Source organism: Myotis daubentonii, chromosome 16 (genome assembly GCF_963259705.1).
Source record: "Myotis daubentonii chromosome 16, mMyoDau2.1, whole genome shotgun sequence".
NCBI lineage: Eukaryota > Metazoa > Chordata > Mammalia > Chiroptera > Vespertilionidae > Myotis > Myotis daubentonii.
The window spans coordinates 35,383,164-35,408,933 of NC_081855.1; the positions used below are offsets into that span (position 1 = coordinate 35,383,164).

At 38.2% G+C, this 25,770-nt stretch overlaps 1 protein-coding gene across 10 annotated transcripts in view; it reads left to right on the forward strand.

The window, feature by feature from the left end:
• BCAS3 (BCAS3 microtubule associated cell migration factor) overlaps window positions 1–25,770 on the forward strand; it is a 480,998-nt gene that overhangs the window by 147,747 nt on the left and 307,481 nt on the right. For all 10 annotated transcript variants that reach the window (XM_059669762.1, XM_059669761.1, XM_059669765.1 and 7 more), the window contains exon 15: window positions 4,562–4,826. In XM_059669762.1, coding sequence (XP_059525745.1) covers window positions 4,562–4,826 — 265 coding nt within the window. The remainder of the gene's footprint in view (window positions 1–4,561; window positions 4,827–25,770) is intronic.

Consider the following 25,770-nt stretch of genomic DNA (forward strand, 5'->3'; position numbering starts at 1 on the left):
TTATGTATTTATTTTAAATCTTTATTGTTAAAAGTATTACATATGCCTCCCTTTTCCCCCTTTGACCACTTCTAGCCCACTCCTGTCCCCACTCCCACCCCCCAGACCTTCACCACCCTATTGTCTGTATCCATGGGTTATTTGTATATGCATACAAGTTCTTTGGTTGATCTCTTCCCATCCACCCACCCACCCCCGCCTTCTCTCTGAGATTTCTTGTTTTTAATGATCTATGAAAAACCACCCAACTTGTTTGATAATACCAACAGTTATATCATTTTGTATTTTATGGGTTGGTGACCTCTTATCTTCTGTAATGTTATTCAAAGGATTAAACTTGCTCTAGTCTACTGACAGTCAATGTATGTAGCAACTCTTCTCTGCTCATTAATGTCCCCTAACGTGTCTTCAGGGTCATGGAGCAGACTCGGTGCTCTAATAGCAGTTTCCTAAGTAAGCATTTAGGTGGGATTCTGTCTTCCTGCCTTGATACTGATTGTTAGCACCACCTCATATCAGAAGTATTTTTAAAATGAAAGAGGGAAACTCCTTTTCATTGACAGATCAGGAAGTGGTCTTGATTATAAGTGTTTTGGAAAAAGGTTTTAGATAACATGCTTTAGTTTCACTGTGATGGGACATAAATTACTCAATAAGCCTAAAATGTTTTTCTATATTTGATTCTGGCTTGTGTTAAATGCATTCGATATTATGATATTAAATTTGTCTGTTACTGTGTTTCTTTTCTCTTGCTCTGCTATTTACACTTTGTCCTGCTATTTCCTTTTCTCTGGCTGTCTATAAGTCAGTTTAGGTGGAAGTTTTCATAAGCCAAGTACAGAGTTAAAACAGTTGTGGAATGACTGTTTATTCATAATTATAGGATTCCTGGGAGTTACATTTATCAGCTCTCAAGAGATTCTTTCATTATAAGGTTAACATGTTACTTTTGAAAGAAATTGAAATGGACAGACATGTGGTTGAATTGGGGTTTATCCTTGTATTTTTGTCTAGTGATAGTCTAGCAATGGAGTATCTTGTCTTGATACAGCAGACTAAAATTTCTTTTTAAAAGGCTCGAGGTTCTTTTAGAGACTTGTACTTTGATGAATACGAATAGCATTGGTTTGTGGAGCATTTTTGGGATATTAGTCAAGATTCTAATGTGAACTTGGGCTTACTTGAAGATCTAATATATGAGAAAGTTGGCTTCATTGATTGCTAGAAGAGTTTTACTTAGCTCATATTGTTGTAATGAAGCTAATATATTCCTATATGTATAAGTACATGCATATATTTTTCCTGTTAAAATTCCACTCACAGACATTTTATATTCTACCATACTTTTACATTGTCTGGGGTCTTTTCTCCAGCACTGTTTGACAGTTGTTTTGTATGGTAGAAAATTATTACCATTATTATTATTAATTTTTCAATTATTTCTTAATACCTCCACCTCTTTCATCTGTCCCTCTGCATTAAATACAAATAGGTAGTTACAAAATAGTCATGGGGATGTAAATGACAGCATAGGGAGTATTATAATAACTGTATGATCCCAGGTAGATACTGGAAATATTGTAGGGGACACTTTTTAAAGTATATGGTTGCCTAACTATTATGCTGTATACCTGAAACTAATCCTATCTAATAAAAGAGAAACATGGTAATTGGGTTACGACCGCTACCCTTCCCATTGGCTAATCAGGGTGATATGCAAATTAGCTGCCAGCCAAGATGGCAGCCGGCAGCCAGGCAGCTTGAAACTAACATGAGGCTTGCTTGCTTCAGTGACAGAGGAAACCTCCCTATCCACCCTGCTGTTTGTGACAGGAGAAGGCACCCCAACCTCCTGATCAGCCCTGCTCTGTGCCTAATACGGGGGAGCTCCCCAACCTCTGATCGTCCTGCGGCTCTGTGTATGACGGTGCGGCGCCCCAACCCGCCCCCCGCCCCACGGGCCCTGCTCTTTGTGTGACAGGAGGCAGCGCCCCAACCCCCGGATTGGCCCTGCTCTGTGCATGACAGGGTACAGAGCCCCAACCCCCCTGATGGGCCCTGCTCTGTGCGTGACAGGGGGTGGCGCCACAACCTCCCCATCGACCCTGCCTTGAGTGTGACAGGGGGCGGTGCCCCAACCCCCCAATTGGCCCTACCCTGAGCGTGACTGGGGGTGGCATCGCAACCTCCCGATCCGCCCTGCTCTGTGCATGACAGGGGGCGGCGCCCCAACTCCCCAATTGGCCCTGCTCTGAGCCCAACCAGGGGCTGTACCTAGGGGTTGGGCCTGCCCTCTGCCACCCGGGAGCAGGCCTAAGCCAGCAGGGCATTATCTCCCGAGGGCTTCCAGACTGCGAGAGGGCGCAGGCCAGGCTGAGGGACCCCCCCTTCCCCTCGAGTGCACAAATTTTTGTGCACCAGGCCTCTAGTACCAAATAATATTGAAAATTCTTATCAGTAAGTCATTGTAGAAAATCTTAAGTATCTGTGACTTGTCCTCCTTTTAGGGATATGCTTAAAAATGTTTAAAACAGTATAGAATCTTACTTGGCTTTTTTTAAAATATAAAAGTATAGAAGTAAATGGAGGCATTTTGTTCAAGTTGCCACCATTAATCTGGTATCAAGATAAAACTAGTAAATTCAGTTGGCTAACTTAATTATGCAAATTAGTGACTAACTTTTCTGTGGCCAGCCTTGATCTGTGGAAAGTTTTTGTTAATAAAGTTGCTTTTGTTTTGTTTTGTTTTTTAATATAGCTGCAGTCATTGATTTACATGTTTTCTATGGCTACTTTGACACTAGAAAAGCAGAGTTGAGTAGTTACAACAGCTAATCACTGCAGTACATTGTTTTTTCTCACTAGGGTGGTGTGCAGCATGCTACCTTGATACATTTACTTTTAATAAAACACACGTATTTTCATTGATTTCAGAGAGGAAGTAGAGAGAAAGAAGAGAGAGAGAAACATCAATGATGAGAGAGAATCATTGATTGTCTGCCTCCTGCACACCCCCTACTGGGGATGAAGCCTGCTACCCGGGCATGTGCATTGACCTGGAATTGGACCATGACCTCCTGGTTCATAGGTTGATGCTCAACCACTGAGCCACACTGGCGGGGCAGATTTGTATATTGTATTATGATTGCCATTGTAGCCATGTTTATCACATTACATAATTATAGTTCACTGTTATTGTCTATATTCATTATACTATGCATTAGACCCCTGGTTTATATACTACTTGTTACAAGTTTTATTCCCTTAAGTACTATCAGTCTTATCTCCTCATCACCCATCCCCTGGTAACTACCATTTTACCCTCTGTTTTTTACAGCCTTGATTATTTTTTTGCAGATTTCACATATAAGTGATATAACACAGTACATACCTTTTCTCTGATCATAAATGGCAGGATTTCCTCTTTCTCAAGGCTGACTAATATTGCATGGTGTATACACTGCATCTTTTTATAAATCCATCCACTGATGGGCATTTGGGTTGTCAGTATTTTGAGGCCTTTTCTCCTGAGCACCCCACCTGGATCCCTAGCTATTAAGTCAGCTTCTACCTAGTTTTCCTTCAGCTATCCTTGTCCCCACTGCAAACCTGCTTCCTTATATTTGACTCCCAGAATCATCCTTCCAAAATTGAAATCCTGACTACATTATTTCTTAAAACCCAGGCACCTCTTGCTCTCTCTTGCTGACTCTCACGTTGTTTCTTTCATACTGTACTAGTTGCCCGTCATTTCCATTTTATGTCTAAAATGGAATATGTGATATACCTGATATATCTCTATTGGAATGTCCTTCTCTCCTTTCTTTGTAAGTATATCCTATTTCAAAGAGCAATTCCATAATCTATAGCTATTTAGATAATGTTTTTTGTGCCACTTCTAACATCCACCTTCACCAACTCCTTTTCATGTCTCACCAATTTCATATATTTCTTTTCTTTTTGTTACCACTGTGCCTTATACATAAGATAGTTATTTCACTTTTACATATTATATTTTCACAAGTTTCTTATGTGTCTTTTCCTTTTGGTAGGCCGTGAACCCAAGGATTATTTTTTATTTACCTCTATGTTCTTAGTATTTATTAGCATGGTACCCAACGAATTTTTTTTGAGTGAATGATTGGGTTAATTTCCTCACATTATATGATGTGTATTTTTATTTTAACCAGTTTATGCTTTTTAGAAGGCAAATTCATTTAGAGTAATAAACCTGACTCATATATCTTTTCTCTTTTTTCCATATGTCTTTTCTTATAACTCTGTAGGGTGAAACTAGATATGTCCTGTTTATTGACTTGCCACTCTATGCAGCAAGGGATAGAATTTCCTACTCTAAATCTTATCAAATCCCTGATACGGAGTTTTGATCACTATTAATTATGAAACTCATCTGTAAAATAAAATATTTTATTTATAACGTGATCTTAGGTATATTTGGTAATGAGATACGTATTTCTATTCATATTTGGTGATGTGTGTGTGATGTTCTTAATGTAAGTAGTTTCAGTCAGGTCTCTGTTTTCCCATATCTCATTTCTAGGTACAAGACATCTGCTTCAGCCATGACTGTCGCTGGGTTGTGGTTAGTACTCTTCGGGGGACGTCCCATGTTTTTCCAATCAACCCTTATGGTGGCCAGCCTTGTGTGAGAACACATATGTCGCCACGAGTCGTGAATCGTATGAGCCGTTTCCAGAAAAGTGCTGGGCTGGAAGAGATTGAACAGGAACTGACATCTAAGCAAGGAGGTCGCTGTAGCCCTGTTCCGGGTCTCTCAAGCAGCCCTTCTGGATCACCTCTGCATGGTAAACCTAATTTTCTCTCTGTCTCTGTCTCTGTCTCCCTCCCTCCCTCCCTCCCTCCCTCCCTCCCTCTCTCCCTCTCTCCCTCTCCACTGAACCCTTTAGTCCTTCTTCTCTTTATCCTTAATTTTCAAGGTCTAGGACAAAAACAAATCCATTTTTTCTAATATGTTCATGCAAAGACAAGGTCTTAGGCTCATTTTGGGACATTCCCATTCCTTTTTTTTTTTTAATTTAAATATTTTATTGATTTTTTACAGAGAGGAAGGGAGAGGGATAGAGAGTTAGAAACATTGATGAGAGAGAAACATTGATCAGCTGCCTCCTGCACACCCCAAACTTGGGATGTGCCCACAACCAAGGTACATGCCCTTGACTGGAATCGAACCTGGGACCTTTCAGTCCATAGGCCAGTGCTCTATCCACTGAGCCAAACCGGTAAGGCGGGACATTCTTAATTTATTAAATAATTTATTTAATTGAAGCCAATATTGTAATGGCAGTCTTTATCACGTGACTTTACCTCACTAAATTTTCCAGTATGTAAGGATTTCCTTGTGTTATTTTTATGGAATCTGAAGTTTGAGACTATATTCATACATTTAGAGATTGAATCTCATGTCTGTAGATCTTTTCCAGAAAACTTCATTTTTAACCAAAGCCAACAACACTATATATAGTTCATTAACTATATTCATATTCATTGTTGGAGAAGAATGGTCATGAGTCATGTGTATTTTAGAGCAGCATTTGTTTTTTATTTTAAAATCCATCTCTGTGGGATTTCTACCAGTACGTTGCAGGAAAGGAAAAAACAACAACAACTGTACAGCTCGATAATTTGTCTTAGAGCAAATAATTGTGTTATTATCACCCCAACCAATAAATGAAACATTACTAGAATGCCCCTTTTGTGCTCCTTTTCCATAAAAGAAAACCATGAATCTAACTTAATGGTAATCATTTTCTTACTTTTAAAAAATATTTCTCTGCTAAGGAAGTATCCTTAGATACTATTGTTCACTTTCATATAAGTGGAATAATAGAATAGTATATTTTGTTATATTCAGCTTCTTTAGGATCATGTTCATGGGATTAATTCATGTTCTTTATAGGTTTACTTGATTACTTGATTTCTTTCTCTCTTTTTAAAATATCTTTTTATTGATTTGAGAGAGAGAAAGGGAGAGGGAGTGATAGAAACATCTGTCGGTTGCCTCATGCATGCCTTCTACTGGGGATTAAGCACACAACCCAGACATGTGTACTGACCAGGAATTGAACTACTTACTGTTGATGTATATGTGGAGAGTTTCCGGTGTGGGGTTATTACATATAATGAGGCAGTGAAAATTTTTTTATTTGGTTTCTGGTATAAATATGTTCTCATTTTTGAGTGGAAATGCTGGGCTATAATGTATGCAAACTTTGACCTTGGTTGTTAACACCAGAGTGGTTATACCCTTTCATTCCCACCAGAATGACTGAAAATATTTGATGACATTAGATGACACTTTTTCTAGAGTATTACAGATTCTCCTTGACACATGACTGATTTAAGTTTTTAAGAGTAGGGAATTTTATGTAGAGAGATAATGGTTACTACATAAAACTATTTAATTGATCTGAACTTCATATAACATACATAACCATTTAAATATTAACAATTTAGTTGTGCAAACCATCACTTCTTCTTGGTTCCAAAACATTTTCTTTATCCCAGGTGAAAATCGAATATTCATTAAACAGTTACTCCCATTCCTCTCTTTCCCAGTCGCTAGCCACCACCAATCTGCTTTCTATCTCTTTGGATTTATCTGTTTTGGATATTGCATATAACTGGGTATTGCATATTGCATACAATATGTGGATCTTTTGTTCTGGCTCTTTTCCTGTGGTTTAATATTTTTGAGGTACAACCACATTGTAATATGTATCAGTACTTCATTCCTTTTTATTGCTGAATAATATTTCTTTTATATATATACTATATTTTTTATTTATTGATGGACATTGGGGTTATTTACATCCTTTAGCTATTGTTAATGGTGCTGATACAAACATGTATGTATGAATATTAGAGTACCTCTTTTCAGTTCTTTTAGTTATACTCTAACCCTAATTTGTTTTAACTTCTTCTTAAATACATATCCTTTTGTAATACTTAAGCAATCCTAGAAATGCATTTTCTGTAGGAAGTTTCAAGAGAACCTGAAAAACACAGGTAAATGGAACCCTGGGGAGAAATTGGGTTGTAACAAAAAAATTGGGACTTCTGTTTTCTCTTCACATGATGTTTTATGTTTTGGCTTTATTATTTTTACTAGAGGCCCAGTGCACAAAAATTTGTGCACTCGGGGGGGAGGGGGGGTCCCTCAGCCCGGCCTGTGCCCTCTCGCAGTCTGGGACCCCTCGGGAGATAACGACCTGCTGGCTTAGACCTGCTCCCGGGTGGCAGAGGGCAGGCCCAATCCCTAGGTGCAGCCCCTGGTTGGGCTCAGAGCAGGGCCGATTGGGGAGTTGGGGCGCCGCCCCCTGTCATGCACAGAGAAGGGAGATTGGGAGGTTGTGATGCCACCCTCAGTCATGCTCAGGGTAGGGCCAATTGGGGGCTTGGGGCACCGTCCCCTGTCACACTCAAGGCAGGGTCGATGGGGAGGTTGCGGCGCCACCCCCTGTCTCGCACAGAGCAGGGCCGATCCGGGGGTTGGGGCGCTGCCCCCTGTCACTCACAGAGCAGGGCGGATAGGGAGGTTGTGGCCCTGCCCCCTGTCACACACAGAGCCGCAGGGAGATCAGGGGGTTTGGGCGCTGCCCCCTGTCACACTGATCCTGGTGCCGGGAGGCCTCATGGCTCCGCTGATCCCGATGCTGGGAGGCATATTACTCTTTTACTATATAGGGTAGAGGCCTGGTGCATGGGTGGGGGCCGGCTGGTTTGCCCTGAAGGGTGTCCTGGATCAGGGTGGGGGTCCCCACTGGGGTGCCTGGCCAGCCTGGGTGAGGGGATGATGGCTGTTTGCAGCTGGTCACACACCCTTCAGGGTGGGGGTCCCCACTGGGGTGCTGGCCAGTCTAGGTGAGGGGCTGAGGGCTGTTTTCAGGCTGGGGGTGACTGAAGCTCCTAACTGCTCCTTTTTTTTAAATTTTTTTTATTCTGGGACAGCTTTAGCTTTGAGGCTTGGCTCCAGCTCTTAGGTTTCTGGCCTTTGCTTACAATGTTGCCATCCTGCTGGCTGAAGCCCGGTGGTATTTGTTACAGAGTTTCTTAAACTGCAGGCTCAGAGGCCTGCAGCTGCAGTCGGGGACCGTTGGAGTCCTCCGTCACTGAGGCAAGCAAGCCTCATGTTAGTTTCAAGCTGCCTGGCTGCCGGCCGCCATCTTGGCTGACAGTTAATTTGCATATCTCGCTGATTAGCCAATGAAAAGGGTAGCGGTCGTACGCCAATTACCATGTTTCTCTTTTATTAGTGTAGATAGCAATAGTTATTCATGTGTAGTTAACTTAATTAGTGACTCAAGGTCAGAAATCTTTCAGAATCAGTCCTGGATGAAAACAGCCATTTAAAAAAGTATTTCAAATTTTAAAATAAATTGAAAGCTATATGATATTTGTATTTTTTGCCATTTGTAAGGAATTTTACTTACATAATTAATTACATTTTATGGCATAAATATTTTGCCATATAATTAGGTGACAGTATCTGTTCTTTGAGGACCTTTCTCTTTGTGTTGAGTATTTTTCTTTACTTAATTTCTACTAAACATTTTATGGAAAGAGATTCAGTGTACATGTGGGGTAGGTAGATTGACCAGAGGACCAGATGTATTGATGGAAAAATAAGGTTTACATTCCTTACATTCATACATCTCCAGAGAGTATTCTTTTGAGCTTCATTTGCCTTCCTATTCTTCCTTCTGTAGTAAGCATACCCCATACCAGGTTCCATTGTGGGTTTTGGGCATTTCATGCACAAAAAATTGTCATCTCTGCCCTGTGTATCATCTAGTCCAAGGGAAAAGATAGGGATCAAATAACTGTGAACAAATTCCTAAAATTATATTTTTGCTGAAGGGTGCAAAGTGCCAATCAATTAAGGATTTGTCATTTGTAAAAGAACATGTAGTTGAAGAGCAATACTTGGATTTCTGAGTCAAAATATACTATTTTCTCTCAGCTTTATTGTGCACAGCTCTCTTCATTATTTGCCTAAAGCTACCAGAAGAGAGGAGATGATAGACTGTTTGACAGATTGCTATACTTAGCATTCTCTTTTGAAAGCAGGGAATTTCAGAAGGCATTTTCCTCCTGATAACACCTATTAAAATTTTTATTGTGTTGGAATTTCACCCCATTACTCTGTGTAGTATTTCTTATTTTCAAAGCACCAACATTAGAGTGATGGTCATTTTTCTTCATGTTCTCTTTGTATTTCACATGTCAAAACAAAATGGGCATTGTTGTTGGTTAGTTCTAAAAAGGATGTATTTACAGTTTGTGTGGATAAACAGTCTGATGCTGGTCAAAAACAATGTAAACTTTGAACAGGGAGGGATTCATCTTGAAAATGAATCATGCTTGGTGCTATTACCGTTGTTTGTGCTCTTTTTAGCAAACTAAAGGAAACTGTTAAATAACAGTTGATATAGGGATATTTCCTTTTTACTCTCTGGAGTCAGTCCAGTGTAGGTTAGGATTATTTTATCTACTTGCCATTATTTTACATAACAGAGGACGTTTATTTATTTGAAATATACTCTCTCTAAATATGTCCTTCATTTTCTTTCTTATTTCTTTGACCTTAGTCTGTGTGAGTGTTTCTTAACTTAAGATCCATGGACATGGATATGAAAGAAATGACATTATGTTTACTATTCTCTAACCAAAAATGTTTCCTTTCATTGTGAATATAGACAACACAAGATAGTAATATTAGTAGTACTTGCAACATTGTCACCAATAAAAATGCAGATGTTTTATATCACAATATACATGAACTGGATATCTTGAAACATTTTGAGTTACTGATATTTTGAAATATTGTTTATACTTATCATAGCTTTGAAATTACTATATATTATGTAATTCTATTACTGATTTTGGTATTTATTACTTCTATAGCAAAATTCAGTTTAACTATATTGATAACTATACTTCAGTATAATTGGTTTACTTTATTTTATTTAATACAGACATATATACATACATATGTGTGTGTATATGTGTGTGTGTATATATGTATATATATATACACACACACACATACTTACACACACACACACATACACACACACACACTGAGTGGCCAGATTATTGACCACCTGACATTTGTAGGCAAATTAGCTATAATTTCGCGCTGAAGTTGCTAGAGGGCCAGACCATTATAAACGTTTGAATAGTATAACATACCTAAGTATTGTTGTTGATCAAGTTCATCCTATCATGTTGATGGCGTATCCCAATGGAGATGGCTTCTTCCAACAAGACAATGCGCCATGCCAGGGTGCTCATATTGTGCAGGAGTGCTTTCAAGAACATGAGGGAGACTTTACCTTCTTAGGTGGCCCCCACAATCACCAGATCTCAATTCAGTTGAGCATTTGTGGGACAAAGTTAAAAGAGCCATCAGGCAGCTGGTTTCACAACCATCAAATCTCACAGAACTGGACAGTGCTATTCATCAGGCATGGTGTCAGATTCCTCGCATCACCTTTCAACATCTCGTGGAGTCAATGCCAAGAAGAGTCGTCACAGTATTGAAGGCAAAAGGTGGCCCAACAAAGTACTGATGGGGTAGTCATAATAATCTGGCCATTCAGTGTATGTATGTATGTATGTATGTATAATTGATTTTTAGAGAGGAAGGAAAAGGGAGAGGGACAGAAACATTAATGATGAGAGAGAATGCCCCACACTGGGCATTCATTGAGCCTGCAATCCAGGCATGTGCCCTGACTAGGAATTGAACTGTGACCTGGCTCACAGGTCCATGTTCAACCACGGAAACACACTGGCTGGGACTCAATCATTTTTTCTTACCACATCTGTTTCAGTAGCCCCTACCCAGCCACTTTTACTATCATAAGACCTTTCCTTTGTTAATCATAAAGGTTATTTTACACTTTTCTGCCCAAAATCTTTCAGTATCTCAATATCCTTGTAGAAGGTTAGAGAGGCTCCCATCCTATTTCTAGCTGTTGTCCCACCACACCTGGATTACTGTATCCTCCCCTGAATATGCTACATGGATTAATTTTCTTGGCACCTTTCCTATTTGTATACTTATCTCTACTGGAAATAATTGTTATCCTCTTGAATGCTTATTAAAACCCTACTTCATTGTGTTCTAGCTAAAAATATCACTTTGTCTCCTAGCCTCTCTTAAACATCTCTGGATGTGTGTCATCTGTAGCAGCCTCCATAGTGACACTCTGAACATATTTTGTTATATCGCTACATGTTGGTTGTTTGGGGACATGCCTGTCTGTCTATTAGATCAACTTCCATGAAGACAGGGCCTTATTTGTATTTGTGTCTTTGTATCTTGTGTAGTATTTGGTCAAATGTAGACTCGAAGGCTTTGAGCCAAGTTTCCAAACATCTTTAGAAGTTCTTCTAATAAAACAATTTTTTCTTTTTTAGATTATTTTTAAGTTTTATTGTTTTCCATCACCATTTATCCCCCCATACCCTCTTCCACCTCCACCCATCCCTCTCACCCCCCACAATCACCACACTTGTTATTGTCCATGAGTTCTTTCTCTTTTTTAAAAAAAAAAAATATTGATTTTTTTACAGAGAGGAAGGGAGAGGGATAGAGAGTTAGAAACATTGATGAGAGAGAAACATCGATCAGCTGCCTCCTGCACACTCCCTACTGGGTATGTGCCTGCAGCCAAGGTACATGCCCTTACTGGAATCGAACCTGGAACTCTTGAGTCAGCAGGCCAATGCCCTAGCCACTGAGCCAAACCAGTCAGGGCTCTTTCTCTTTTTTGCTTAATCCCTCCACACCCCTTGTCCCCCAATGAAACAATTTAGATTTTAATAATTACTTGTCAGAATGAAGAGATTTTTATTCATGATAACATTGCCGTTCATTTTAACATCTTTAAGATACATTTATTTATTCATCAACCATTAGTTAGAGTTTACTATGTCTAGGCACTGTTTCTGAGCTCTAAGAATATAGCAGTGGACAGGAGGAACATGTCTCTCTTCCCACGGAGCTGACTTTCTAGTGGAGTGCTATGAATAAAAAAGAGGATAGAAAGATTGATAAATAGAAAGAAAGAAAGATAGCCATAGCTGTTTGGCTCAGTGGATAGAGTATCAGCCTGTGGACCAAAGGGTCCTGGGTTCGATTCTGGTCAAGGGCACATACTTTGGTTGCAGGTTTCTCTCCAGCCCGGGCCCTGTTGGGGCACGTGCAGGTGGCAATCAATTGATGTGTTTCTCTCACATCAGTGTTTCTCTCTGTCTTTCCCTCTCTCTTCCACTCTCCCTAAGAAAATAAATCAATGGGAAAAAAATGAGGATTAACCAAAAAAGAAAGAAAGATGATAGTTTTATGGGCTAAGGAGAAAAATAAAGAATTGAAGGTGAATAGGGAATGCCTGGGGAGGATTGCAATTTGAGATTAGAATTTGTCAGCAGACCAGACTGAGCTGCTAACATTTCAACAAAGAGGTGATGGAAGTATGAATGAAAGTCAATCAGATGTCTGGGGAACATGTTCTAGGCAGAAGGAACGGCTAGTGTAAAATCCTTGGTTTGGGAATGTTCCTGGAGTGTTCAAAGGTTAGGGTTAGGGTTAGGGTTAGGGTTAAGGGGTCATAATAGTAGGAGCACATAGGAGAAGATGAGGTCAGAGAGCAAATGTGTCCAGATGAGGTCAACCTTTGACTTTTACTTAGATTGAGAGATGGAGAAGCTGTGGAGAGTTTTGAGAATAAGAGTGACATGATAAGCCTGTGTTTTGGCAGAATCAGAAGGGAGATCTAACAAGGGTAGAAGCCCAGTGAGACCAGTTAGGAGAGTATTGCAAAAATCCAAGTGAGAGAAGACAAGGCATGGACTGAGTTGTTTATAGTGGAGATTCTCAGTAGTAATTGGGTTTTTGCTATATATCTGTTTTTTAAAAAATATATTTTTATTGCTTTCAGAGACCAAGGGAGAGGGCGAGAGAGATAGAAACATCAATGATGAGAGAGAATCATTGATTGGCTACTTCCTGAATGCCCCCAACTGGGGATTGAGCTGCAACTGGGGCATGTGCCTTTGACTGGAATTGAACCCGGGACCCTTCAGCCCGCAGGCCAACGCTCTATCCACTGAGCCAAACCACCCAGGGCGGATTCTTGCTATATTTTGAGGGTAGGGCCATCAGGATTTCTGGTATACTTTATGTCACATATGAGTGAAGGGAGTGACTAGGACCTGTTGTTGTACCTGTGCCTTAACTTTCTTTCTGTAAAATGTAGAAAGTAATATTACCTACCTTAGTTACTGTGAGCATTAAAGCACTTTGAATAGTGTTTTGCACATGTCAAATACTCTGTAAATGGTTACCTGCTATGATTAGTATCATTATCAATATTGTTTTTATTGAGGATATATATAGGATTGAGTACTTTTTCATATTTTTGCATAGTGCCTCTTATCCAGAAAACCAAATAAATGAATTATTCACTGAATGATGAATGAATGAAAAATGTAACTGTGACCTTATTATGTACACATTTTAGCCTTTTCAAATTTTATTTATTATTTTAATTCTCACTCCTCAATATGTTTTTTATTGATTTTAGAGAGATACAGAGGGAGACAGAGATACAAAAGCATCAATCGGTTGCCTCCTATTCCAGCCCCAACCGGGCATTGAACCCAGCAATCTAGGTATGTCCCCTGACTAGGAGTCGAATCTGCAACCTTTTGGTGTATGGGACCATTCTCCAACAACTGAGCCAGGGCTTGCTTTTTTTTTTTTTTTTTTTTTTTTAAAGCATTTTAGACTCAGTATTGATAAGTTGACTTCTAACATTGTTTCTGAAATGGAGACACCAACACAAAACTGAAAACTGAAGATAATATATTTTTTTTCTTTTTCATATGTTTTGCTCGTTTAGAATTCACACATCAGGAAGTGTAGTTTTTCCAATTACTCCACCTATTCTTGAGCCTTCGCATTCCTTTATTTTGCAAATTAGTTTTCCAGTTTAGATTCAAGAATATGGCATGTACTCTGTGATAGGGCTTTTAAGGAACTTGTTTTTTCTTGCTGTCTCCATTGACTTAACAGAGGGATTTTGGATTTATTTCTACAGTTCCCCAGAGTTCCTGGAAGCGTCTCCTTTCCCATTAACTTATTGATCCTCAGGGGAGGAGTTATCTTTGAGTCATGACTTCTGGCATTTGAATTCCAGATTCTGTTTCTTCCAAATGGAAGTAGTTGAGACCTTCTTGGACTTGAAGCTCCATGTTTTAGTAAAAGTGCTTTTAAATAGCTGGTAGCATCACTTTTCTTTTTAGCATCTGAGTGCTGCATTTTTATTTTTTAACCACTCAGAAACTCTGTTTATAGTCTTTATTTGATGGTTTATTGTAATTTACTTTTGTTGATCAGTAGTTTTCTTGATACAGACCACATCACAATTGTAAATACAAAGCAACCACACATTTCAGCCTTATATAGTTTCACCTACTTAAGACAATCAATAAGAATGTGATGTTCCTTGACTTCTCTTTCCACATCTCTGTTTACTTGTGGATTGAAGTTTCCATTCGTATGTTTTAATTTTTGCCAAGAAAAATCAATCATGTGTACTGTAGCTCTGCTTTAAATTTTATGCCTCATATGACACAGAGTATATATAGTATATACATGTTAAATGGATAAACCTCTTTCTGTTAGGCTATCTTAGTTTAGTACCTGGGTTTTTACTGGTTACATGTACTTGATTGTTTTAGCTCAGATGAAGTTTTGTTTTTAATTGGTTGTTTTCAAGCCTAATAAAGTTTTCCTAGTGAATTTATTTTCTTATAAATTCTTTTATCATCCTTTAAAAAATGTTGATATGACATTATGCTGTACTCTACACAAAATCATGCATATTTAAATATTTTTATGTTACTTCCTATTGTTTCTTAGAGCAGATGATTTCTTTGGGAAAGTGGATTGAAAAGAGAGATCTGAAACAAGATGCTTTCATTTAAGAAGGACTAATTGAAAAAACCATCTGTTAAATAAAAAGAGCTCAATTTTCAATAGACTATTTTATAGAGCAGTTTTAGGTTCATAGCAAAATTGAGAGGATAGTGCCGATAGCATAGTTTCTGAGAAAAATAACATCATCTCTGGAGTATCTTTTTTTAAAAAAATATATTTTATTGATTTTTGCAGAGAGGAAGGGAGAGGGATAGAGAGTTAGAAACATTGATGAGAGAGAAACATTGATCAGCTGCCTCCTGCACACTCCCCACTGGGTATGTGCCCGCAACCAAGGTACATGCCCTTGACCTGAATCGAACCTGGGACCCTTGAGTCAGCAGGCCAACTCTCTATCCACTGAGCAAAACCGGTTAGGGCTCTCTGGAGTATCTTTATAAAATTCTTATATTGTCTCTAAATTATAGATTACAATTTGGTGCTATAAAAACTGGTTAAACTCTATTGGAATATTTTTTTTTGTCTTGCATTTAGAAAATGCCTCATTTTTTTCTCTCTGAAAGTTTTCCCGTAAAATAGACGCCACATAAGGTAGTTAGCAAGTGAAGCTAACCTGAAATTTCTTGTTTTGCCTTTTACTGTTCATGAAATATTTTGTTTGTTTCTCTGTATTTTTTTTTTTTACTTTGGCAAAGCATAGACTGAGTAGAGGGATGTGGGGGTTTTGATTTTAAATGGTTAATGAGACATGCCTCTAGAGGGCGATCTTTTCTAAACTTTCCTCTGATCTGATCATGGTAACCCTGGCATGAACCTGGTGTACTATGGATGGTGATGTCTTATGTTATAGTTACCCAGTTTCCTTCTTACTATGTTTTGTATGATGTATTTCTCAAAATCTTCTTAGAGAATTGGACTTTTGAACTATATTACTATCAGTTAATATCTATTTTTAGTACCCCATCCAGATACCTAGGTCCTATGAATAAATTTAGGTAGTTGAACGGAGGCAAATTTTTTTAGTTAAGTAAGTATAGGGTGTCTGCATGTCCTAAAAATTCCTTTCCCTGATTCTCTATGTTGCTATTCTCTACTTTATGGGATCAGAGTGATTAAGCTCCACTATTGAGACATTATAAGGGCTTATAGTTAATCTCTGCTTCTCCTTTCTGTTAACATTTATTAGAATTTTATTGTTTTTGTTTACCTATTTAATATAATTTCATCAAAGCAATGTACACACTTATTATAAAAGAGAAATAATTCCACGAATTTATAATGAAAAACAGCCTGTCGGGTGTCATTCCCAGAGGCTCTTATGTCAACTCTGCATGGGGTCTTCCTTGCTGGTTTTCTTTATGCTTTTGCTCCTTTCGGGAAGCATGTTAGTTGGAAGTGGATCTCCTACATTGAACCCCTAACTTTCTTTTCTATTTTCTATCACTTTGTCGTTTTGTTTCACTGTATGAGAGTGTCCCCAACTTGTTCTTTTAACCTTCTTACTGCATTTTTATCTCAGCAACATGTATTTAATATTCTTTACTCTTAATGTTTCTTTAATTATCACATTCTTTTCTTATTTGACAGACACGTTATAGTTTATCTCTTTGAAGAGAGAGTAATAATTTTTAAAGCATATTTTGCTCCTTGTATTATCTCTATTTCCTCTGACTTCTTTTTCAAACTTTTTGTGGTTAGGAGCATTATCTTCCATATTAGAGCAATGGTCCACAATTACATTTATAATTTACTCAGGTAGATTTTAAAAACTACTGATATCCAGGCCCAATGTTAGACTGATTAAACCAAAATGTTGACCTGAATGTTGAGGAATCCTCGGCTGATCATTCTTATTTTAAAATTTTATTATATGTTCATTTATTTCACGATTTTATTTTTATTCCCCTAATCAACAAACCTGTACTACCGAACTGATTGGAAGCTCTTTGAGCATGAGCAGGTCATACCAACTTGTAGGTTCCCCTGGTCTATCAGGTGGAACTGGCAATTTTACTAGAGTACTCCAATCGAAACAATTTGTATTTAATTTGGCAGATCAGTTTCCCCATAAAGGAATCCTCTGTTTGGGATGGTTTTGGGATGGTGGAGTCTTTCTGGTACTAAACTTAGAAGTTAGTGTTGAAAGAGTCATTTTAGTTTAGTGATTAGAATAATAAGAGGATTTGGTTTATCTGTTGCATATTACTATTGCCTTACTTTTCCAGGGAGGACAGTTGTAATTAGGTTCCACTGAAATATTTTTTCCCCAAAAAATTGATTTTAGAAAAATGAGAGGGAGCAGAGAATAAGAAATAGGCTTCTTCGTTAGGACACATAATGACCAGGGTCTGAATGACCCAAACAGATTTAGAAGTGATCAGACTTGAGAGTAACTGCCACACATAGTTGTGAATGTAAAACCTGAGCAGGAAATAAAAACCTGACTGTTGGCTTATGATTTGTAAGCCACAAAAGGGTAAGGAAAGTGGGGTCCGTGCTGTGCCAGGGTCACATATACTGAGAAATAGAAACTGTTATAGTTCTCACCATAATAGGTTCTTAGCATAAAATGACATGTAGAATTTGGAGGAGGATGAGAAAAGGAAAAGGAAGAGGATTTAAGGTTCATTGAAAAAGTTATTCACATTGGGGGATGTGTTTTTGCAGGTGAGATATTGAAGCTAGAATGAGGCACAAGAGTAAAACTGTCTCCGAGTGGATAGAGTGCCGTTAATGTGGGTGTTGTTGTTGGAAGTTTGAGGAGAGACAGGTCATTCCATCTGCAGGCTCCAGAACTGTCTCTCGTAGGGCGTGCTGAGGGAATGTTTGATAAGATTTCACTCTTGTCTAATTTTGGGGTGGATTGCAATGTATACACATTTGATAAAATCATGGGCGAGATAAAATATGCAGCCACAACACTGATAAATGAATTTGGTTTTCTGGCAAAGGTTAAGAGAAAGTGTTTCTGCCTCAGCAGAGGAAGTATAGGGAAGCAGGACCAACACTTCAGGTGCCCACTGCTCATGGCAGCGCTCCTCTGTGGTTCTCACTCACACGGATTTCTACCAAAGGAGTTTCTATGTACACTGGTGAACTCATGGTTTTGCTTTTGGAAAATCAGTTTAGGAAACAAGGACTTAAGTATTTATTGATATTATATGATGTGCTTTGATTTCTTTCTCTGTTTTTTAGTGAACAATTCTTCACAAATTTTTTGATGATTTAGGCAGCTAAATGGAGTATGGCTTTCTTGTTTTCTTCAAGAGCAGAACGTGTAAGCATATTTTGGTAGAAAGATATTTAAAAGCTGGAAATAAATATATGTGAAGATGAAAGGTTTTATCTCCCCTGCTGTCCAAATTGCTGATGTGGCCCTTCTGCGCTGTACTCCCATCGTTGTACGGTTGTTAAAAATCTGCTGCTCTTTCCCATCTGAAGGAAATGCATCTTTGACACTTCTCATGACCTGAGTCATGATGCTGAACGAGAGCCAGAAAATATCCTTAACAGTCCTGGGTAAAAAGAAGGAAGGCTTCCGTGGGGAGGGGTGGGGAGCATGGGGAGGGGGAGGGAGGCTGTGGGAAGAGCATTTTAGTGAAGCTGCTTACATTTCACTACGATAGCTGTGATTCAACAGAAAATACTCTTGACTTTCATCTTTATTTTTTCCCCCTTCAGTATACAATGCTTAATGTATTTGGAAAACACAAATTTCTACAAATATTAAATTAAATTTGAGTCCTCCAAATCTAAAAATATTATACCTTAAATCTTGTAGTTTGTATAAAATTTTATCTTATAAAGGGTCCGATTGTTTTCTTCAGAACCAGCTCTCAGTTCTTCCACATCTTATATGTTTAACAGTATAAGTAATAGTTGTAAGTTGTTGAGTGATGAAGATAAGTTTCTTTATTTTTTTTCCTTGCACAGCTTGCCCTGTTTGCTCTGTTGACATGATACAAAATTCATTGTGAGATAAACATGGGAGATGTGGTGTAGGGCCTTTTTAAAACAGAATTTCAGTGAGGATTTATTTATACTTTGGGGAGCTCATTTAATCCCAAATGAGGTCCAAGAGATGCTAGATTTGGGGCTTTTAATTCTGGGGATTTTTCACTGAGGTGAAAATTCTTCTGAGCACTTCGTCCCTAAACTCTGAGCTCCTTCAGAGAACAGGGAAATTTTGAGGGTACTTAAATATGTTATGTTAGGTTTGGGAATAACTTTAGGCTTAAAGTAAAACTCCCTAAATCTTATGTTCTTCTCATTTATTACAAAGAGTTTGTCCTCCTTCTGTTGTTAAATGTAGTCTACTTACGGTTTTGTTTTGTTTTTAATTGTTGAAAGAGTGGCAAACTACAATCCTGATGTTTAAAGTGAACTAAAAACTGCTAAAACTTCTTAAATATTAAGAGCACCAGTTCTTACAAATTTCCTTGATCCCACATCTTGGAGTGCTCTAAGAAAAATAAACTATGGCAATGAACTTCCCACGTATGGGGGAGATTTTGCTCATTTATTTTATAAATTTGGGCTGGCTGTGTGATCAAGACTACATTGTGCCCCAAATACAAAGGAGAGGAAATGTAGCCAAAAGATTTTCCTGCAGGGAATGTCATTGCTGTTCCCCATACACCTGTATATCGGAAACTTTTTGGACATTTTTTTAATACATCCCTTTCCCCAATTTTATTCTTAGCATTTTATAAACATTGTTCCTACCTCTTGCTCTCATCTCCCTTTTTAGGCTTCTTTTTGTATCCCAAGTCTCCTAATTCTTTTTGGAGTAGTGTAGATAGTCCTGTCTACATATAGTTTAAAGAGCAGTTACCTCTTTTTGACTTTAAATTTTTTATGAATGAACTTTATAAATGTATTGAGTTTATTTTAATTTAAAGAAGGAAGAAAAATATCCAAATTTGCCTATAACAATCGTGAGCACATTAAGATAATAACTGGTAAAATGTATTAAGACTAGAAAAGGAAAACCACCTAGAAAATTATTTGTTTAAAATGTATGTATTTATGTAAATACGTATAAATATTTGCATAAACATGTTAATTATTATTTAATAATTAGTGCAGTGTCAGTTCTCTAGAACATGACATTTTAACTCTGCTGACATTTAGTAAGCACTAGTGCAAAGTTCCATGCAGGCTAGTCTGTATGTTGTGTAGTGATGACAATATTAACAACCTCAATCTCTATCTTGCAAAAAAAACAAAAACAAAACAAACAAAACTACACACACAAAAAGATTACTTCCTTCTTTTCAGATTGAATTGGGGGGATTTATCTTTTTATTTTCCCACCCCTCCCCAAAATACCTATAGTGCCACAAACTGTTTACATGAAAAAGCAACAAGTGTTTTTGCTTGAAATGCATAAAGGTTTGCAGTATATTTACTTCACCATCCATCACTCCCCCCCAAAAGTTACAGGGAGAAACAAGACAGTGCCCAGTCAGAATTGTCCTTGAACTCTTTCCATCTTGAGCTTTGTCACCTAAACTGTCTGGTTGTTGTGTTAATAGCCTTTTACAAAATATACATATTTTATTCATTTTCTTTTAATTGCATGTTCTACTTCCTTGGCTCCTGTGAACAAGCATTGCTTCCACCCAATTTGGTATGTGGGTCAGAAGGCACTGTTTCTCACTAGGGCGCTGCTGTTTCCTTTTCCTACTTGAGTAGATTACAGATTATACTGGAATACGCCTGAGAAAAGGTCAAAAAGGAGGGTGAATGTCCTGGAACGGCAGCTGGGAAGTCATTCTCATCCAGAAAAAGGGAGGGGGGAATTAGAAAAAGAGAGAAATAGAGACTCCCATCCCAACCCCAAATATCCCACATTGAGGAAATGCCCATTTGCACAGGGTACTTGTTATATTTTCTGAAAGGGTTTTATTTGGTTTTGATTAAATAATTATCAACTGTTTAGTTGAGAAAGCTTTAATGTTAAATTAGATGGCAGGCAAGAGCTAAGCCGTGTTTTTAACTTTTCAGAGCCCAGATTTCCACTGAGTGTTTCAAAAGCAGCTACCACTGTCCTCTTTTTCACAGAGTCAAGAAGTTGGGAGCTTTTCAATGACTTAGTTAAACTTGTTAGTATATTTTGGGTTTTTATCCCAGTCAGTTCCACAGCAATATGTTAAAAGCAGACCAAAACTTTGAAAAGCAAAAAGCACAAGAAAAGCCCCATATGAACCCATAACTGGGGTTTTATGTGGGAAAGATATTTAGGGAATAGATACCATGTAGAGGGCTTAGAGTAGGACTGTTGGAAGGAGGACAATAATGGGGTAGCTGGGAGTAGGACTTTTCTTTCAGAAGTGTCTTCTCAGGAGTCTAGGTTGCGTATCAACACTGGCTTTCAGTGGGCCTCATTGATCCAATTTCAAAATGTAGGAATTCAAATAGTAGCAGCCCATGGGCACTGACTGGAAGGCTTGATTCCTAGAACAGCGGCAGATTTTGTGGATGAGTGTGTTGGGAAGGTGATGAGAACAGAATGTGATACCGTTGTCGGCGTCTAATATATAACATGGGAAGGTTGCTACTGTAAACCTTCAGAGCACTGGAGAACCTAAAGTGTCCATGGTAAGGATAAAAGAAGTGAGAAGATTATGCAGACCTCCTAAAAACATTGCTCTCCTGTAGGGCACTGTCAACACTGCCTGGGTCCTTTTGCTTTTTTACAGATGAGTCTATATTTATATTTATTCACATCCCTAATGACCCCAAAGGACAATCAATGCTCCTTTATCCTTCAAACATGTCATTTGTTCTATTTTATTCCATTATAGTTCTTAGTTTCTTACACCTTGTGTTACTAGAATCTTCCTTTGACCCCCATTAGCAACAATCTGTAGCTTGTGCCTCTAGAAATCTATAACAAAAAGTTTAATCTTTCTCACTGATAGGATACTTTTTTAAAGCTACTTTCAGATCTACAGCTCTGAGCCTTTGCTTAATGCTACAGTAACTGCTTTTATTCACTTTGTTACATCTAGAGATTATTTTTAAAGGGGAAGAAGGGAGAGGAGGCATATGATCACATTTATGTCTTATTTTTTCCCTTGTTTGCATTTAAGAAGAAACACAAACATGGACAGAGAAACACTGATATTACCTTTGATATTTAGCATAATCTGAAATGGTCAACAATCTCAGGATCTTGCTGGCTGCAGAGGTTTCTTGTAGCTGGCAGTGTGCCACTTGCACATGTTCTCACGTCGCTGCATTCAGAAGCCTAGAATGCCAGCCTGCAGCTTCTGCCGAGAGGGTGAAGATAAAATGGAGAGGAGGCTAGCTCCGCAGCCACAGTACCTGGGAGTTGTTACTGATGTCTTTTCCACAAATGTTCAAGTTTGTCAAAGCTCAGTAAATCTTACAAAGTTTATTTTCCTTGTAGCATCTGTGTTTTATAATAGGTCTTTTAATTTGTTTTTACTTTGTCTGCAGGGATTTCTTTTGTCCGGAGTTTTCAGACTCTGTCTTTTTTTTTTCCTGTGGAAGTGAGTCCGTTAATGATGACTGGTTAGGGAATATGCCTCTCTGACAAGCCGTTCCTCCGGTGCAGCAACAAAGGCCATTGTTATTCTCGTTCTTTACTTTTATCCTCAACCTAACCCATTTTCCTTCATGTTTTTGCAGTATAGAATGTCTTGGAGAACATACTTTGGGACAATAGGTAAATGAGACGATGGCATTTTGGAGTTACTCTAACTTTTAGTAAACAGGCCATACCCTGTTCGACCTCACACACAGATGGTGGCACTCTGTATTAATATGCGGGTTGAGAGCTCCTTTCCCCCTACTATATAAGGTGTCTGTAGATATTCTTCATCTAAAAGGTAGAAGAATCTTTTTGAAAAGCACATGAGGCTGTTTTCATTTTTCAAAAATGCAGTCTTGTTTAAGTAAATACAGAAAGTCAGTGGTTAAACCCGAACGTGACCCGTTCTGGTTTAGTGCTTTGTTGTAGCATTAAAAACAATAATAATGTAAACAAACAATTAAAACTAAAACAAAGTATCTTAGCTTTAAACATCAAGGGATGCTTTATAAATTCTGACTTTTAAGTGATTTCCTATTCCTAAATAGAACTGCTGCTTTAGTGTATTAAGAAGCCATTATATTGGAACTTGGAATTTTTGCCCCCCAAAGGGACTCCGTCTATCTTGGGGGCTGGTAAACCGCTGAAGGATCAAAGCTCTAGTGGATTTGGATAAAGACCTGAAAGCCCGAAGGCTTATGGAAGTTTATCTGTAGAGAGCAAGCCCAAGAAACTGGGATGAGAGTCTTAGAAGAGCTTATTTTCTCATGAGATTTTTGGGACTTCCTCTGGCTGTGCCAGAAATACTGTGAGAATATCCATTCTCATGGCATTTGTCACTCACAGGTCTTGTCCCAGCTGGGATTTGAAAGTATAATGGGGTGTGAAATATCTATTTTAAGGTTTTATGAATCCCTCTGCTAAAACTACAATTAACCAACTTCTGCTATTTTCAATGTACTTATACAATGGGGGAAAAATGTCTAGTAAAGAATGGTTAGCAAAGGTTACATTTAGAATTTATGTAGTGACTCTTTACTGATCTCAAAATTTTTTAATTTCGCTGTAACCAGTTTGGCTCAGTGGATAGAGCGTCAGCCTGCGGACTGCAAGGTCCCAGGTTCGATTACTGTCAAGGGCATGTACCTTGGTTGCGGGCACATCCCCAGTGGGGTGTGTGCAGGAGGCAGCTGGTCAATGTTTCTCTCTCATCGATGTTTCTGACTCTCTATCCCTCTCCCTTCCTCTCTGTAAAAAGTCAATAAAATATTAAAAAAAATTTAATTTCATTGTCACTACTGTGAATATATGCCTGAGAGGTGCAGCAAAGCAATGGTGCTACTCTTGTTCTTTGTCCAAGGGGAAGTTGAACAAAGGGAGGGACAAACAGAGGGACAGACTTCATCACATGCAAGACTTGGGATGCTACAAGTTTCTTCCTGCTGAACCTCATTATTTTAAGAAAGTAAAGACAAATTCTGGCTTGGAAATTTAGCTTTGCTATAACCATAGGAAGTGTCTGAAGATCTATTCTTAAAGTTATCAAAGGCTAGGCTCCCAGCCTCGTCAACATGAGACTAAGCAGAGAAGTGAAGGCCATGGATTCTAGCATCTGGCTATCTTCTGAAGTCCTTTGAGTTCCCTCCAAAATTAATTCTTTTTCTGTACCTCACAGGGCTAAATTTTCCTGTACTTCCTGGATATGGGTGTGTGTGTGTGTGTGTGTGTGTGTGTGTGTGTGTGTATATTAGCCACATTTTCAAAGAAAATCTCTGACACAAAAGATAATGCAAAATAATTTTTAGGCAAAGACTGAGTAACAGCAATAAGAAGAAAAGATCGTTATACTATTTTTGTGTATTTGATTTATTGAGTATGAACTTCATTTTAAATTTTATGTGTTTTAATGTATTTTTTAAATTATGCATCAGCTAATGAGATTTCTTATCTAAGCTAGTTTCCTGATTTTCCTAATTCCTCATGTAATTGTCCACATATCTCTCATCCCCTAATTTCCAATTAGAAAAGTAAAGGAAAGATGATACAAGTTTTTTCCTCTAGGCTCAAGATTTCTACACCTTATTAAGTTGTCCTTTGCCACAACAACAATAAAAACGTCTCCTTCCTTTTTGTTTCTGAGACCTTTTGGAGATATCTTTATTAGCATGTTTTCTTCCATTTAAAATTTTTTGTTTATAAATAATCTTTCTCATTATGTTACGAACTCTTTAGGAGTCCCTTGGACTTACTCATTCAGGACTAGAACCGGGCCTCATACCAATAGGCTCAAAAGTATAAAGTAAAAGAGTAAAAGTTAAATGAAACCTTTGCTGGTACAGTATCTCATCTTGTCAATATCTTCTTTTTAGCCACAAAGTCCTTAACTCTATGTTCTGCACCCATTACCTGTATAATTTTTTATCAATGTTCCCTTTACTTATCCCTTTCTCTCTGACTTTTTACCTCTTCACAGAAACTACCTAATGGAAGATTAGCTTTCTCTCTCAGTTTGCCTTCCTGAACCTTATCATTGCTCACCATTTTATTAACACATTTATTCTTCCTTTAAAGCTGCTTTTACTAAGTACTTGCCATACATGTAAAATACAGAGTCCCCCCCTTATCTGCAGTTTTGCTTTCCGGGACTTCTCTTACCTGCAGTCAACTGCGGTCCCAAGATATTAAATGAAAAATTCCAGAAAAAATTCGTAAGTTTCAAACTGTGTGCTGTTTTGACCAGTGTGCTGAAATCTCACAGTATCCCGCTCCGTCCTCCCTGGGCATGAATAGTAATCACTTGGCCCAGCATATCTGCGCTCTTCATGCAGTACAATAAAATATTTTGGGAGAGAGACCACTGTCAAATAACTTTTATTACAATGTATGGTTATAATTGTCATATTTTTTTATAATTTTCATATTGTCTATTTATTAGCTATGCTTAATTGATAAGCTTTATCATTGGTATGTATGTATAGGAAAAGATATAGTGTATGTAGGGTTTGGTACTGTCTGTGTTTCAGGCATCCACTGGGGTCTTGGAATGTATACCCCTAGGATAAGGGGCACTGCTGTGGGAGACAGACACGGCCTCTATTCTTATAAATGAAATCTCCCCGGCTTACTTGACTCTTTCAGCCGGGCTAGATTTCAGAGGCTACATCATAAACACAGACGCTAAGAGTGAAATCCCATAAATACTTGGGTGTTGCTTGAC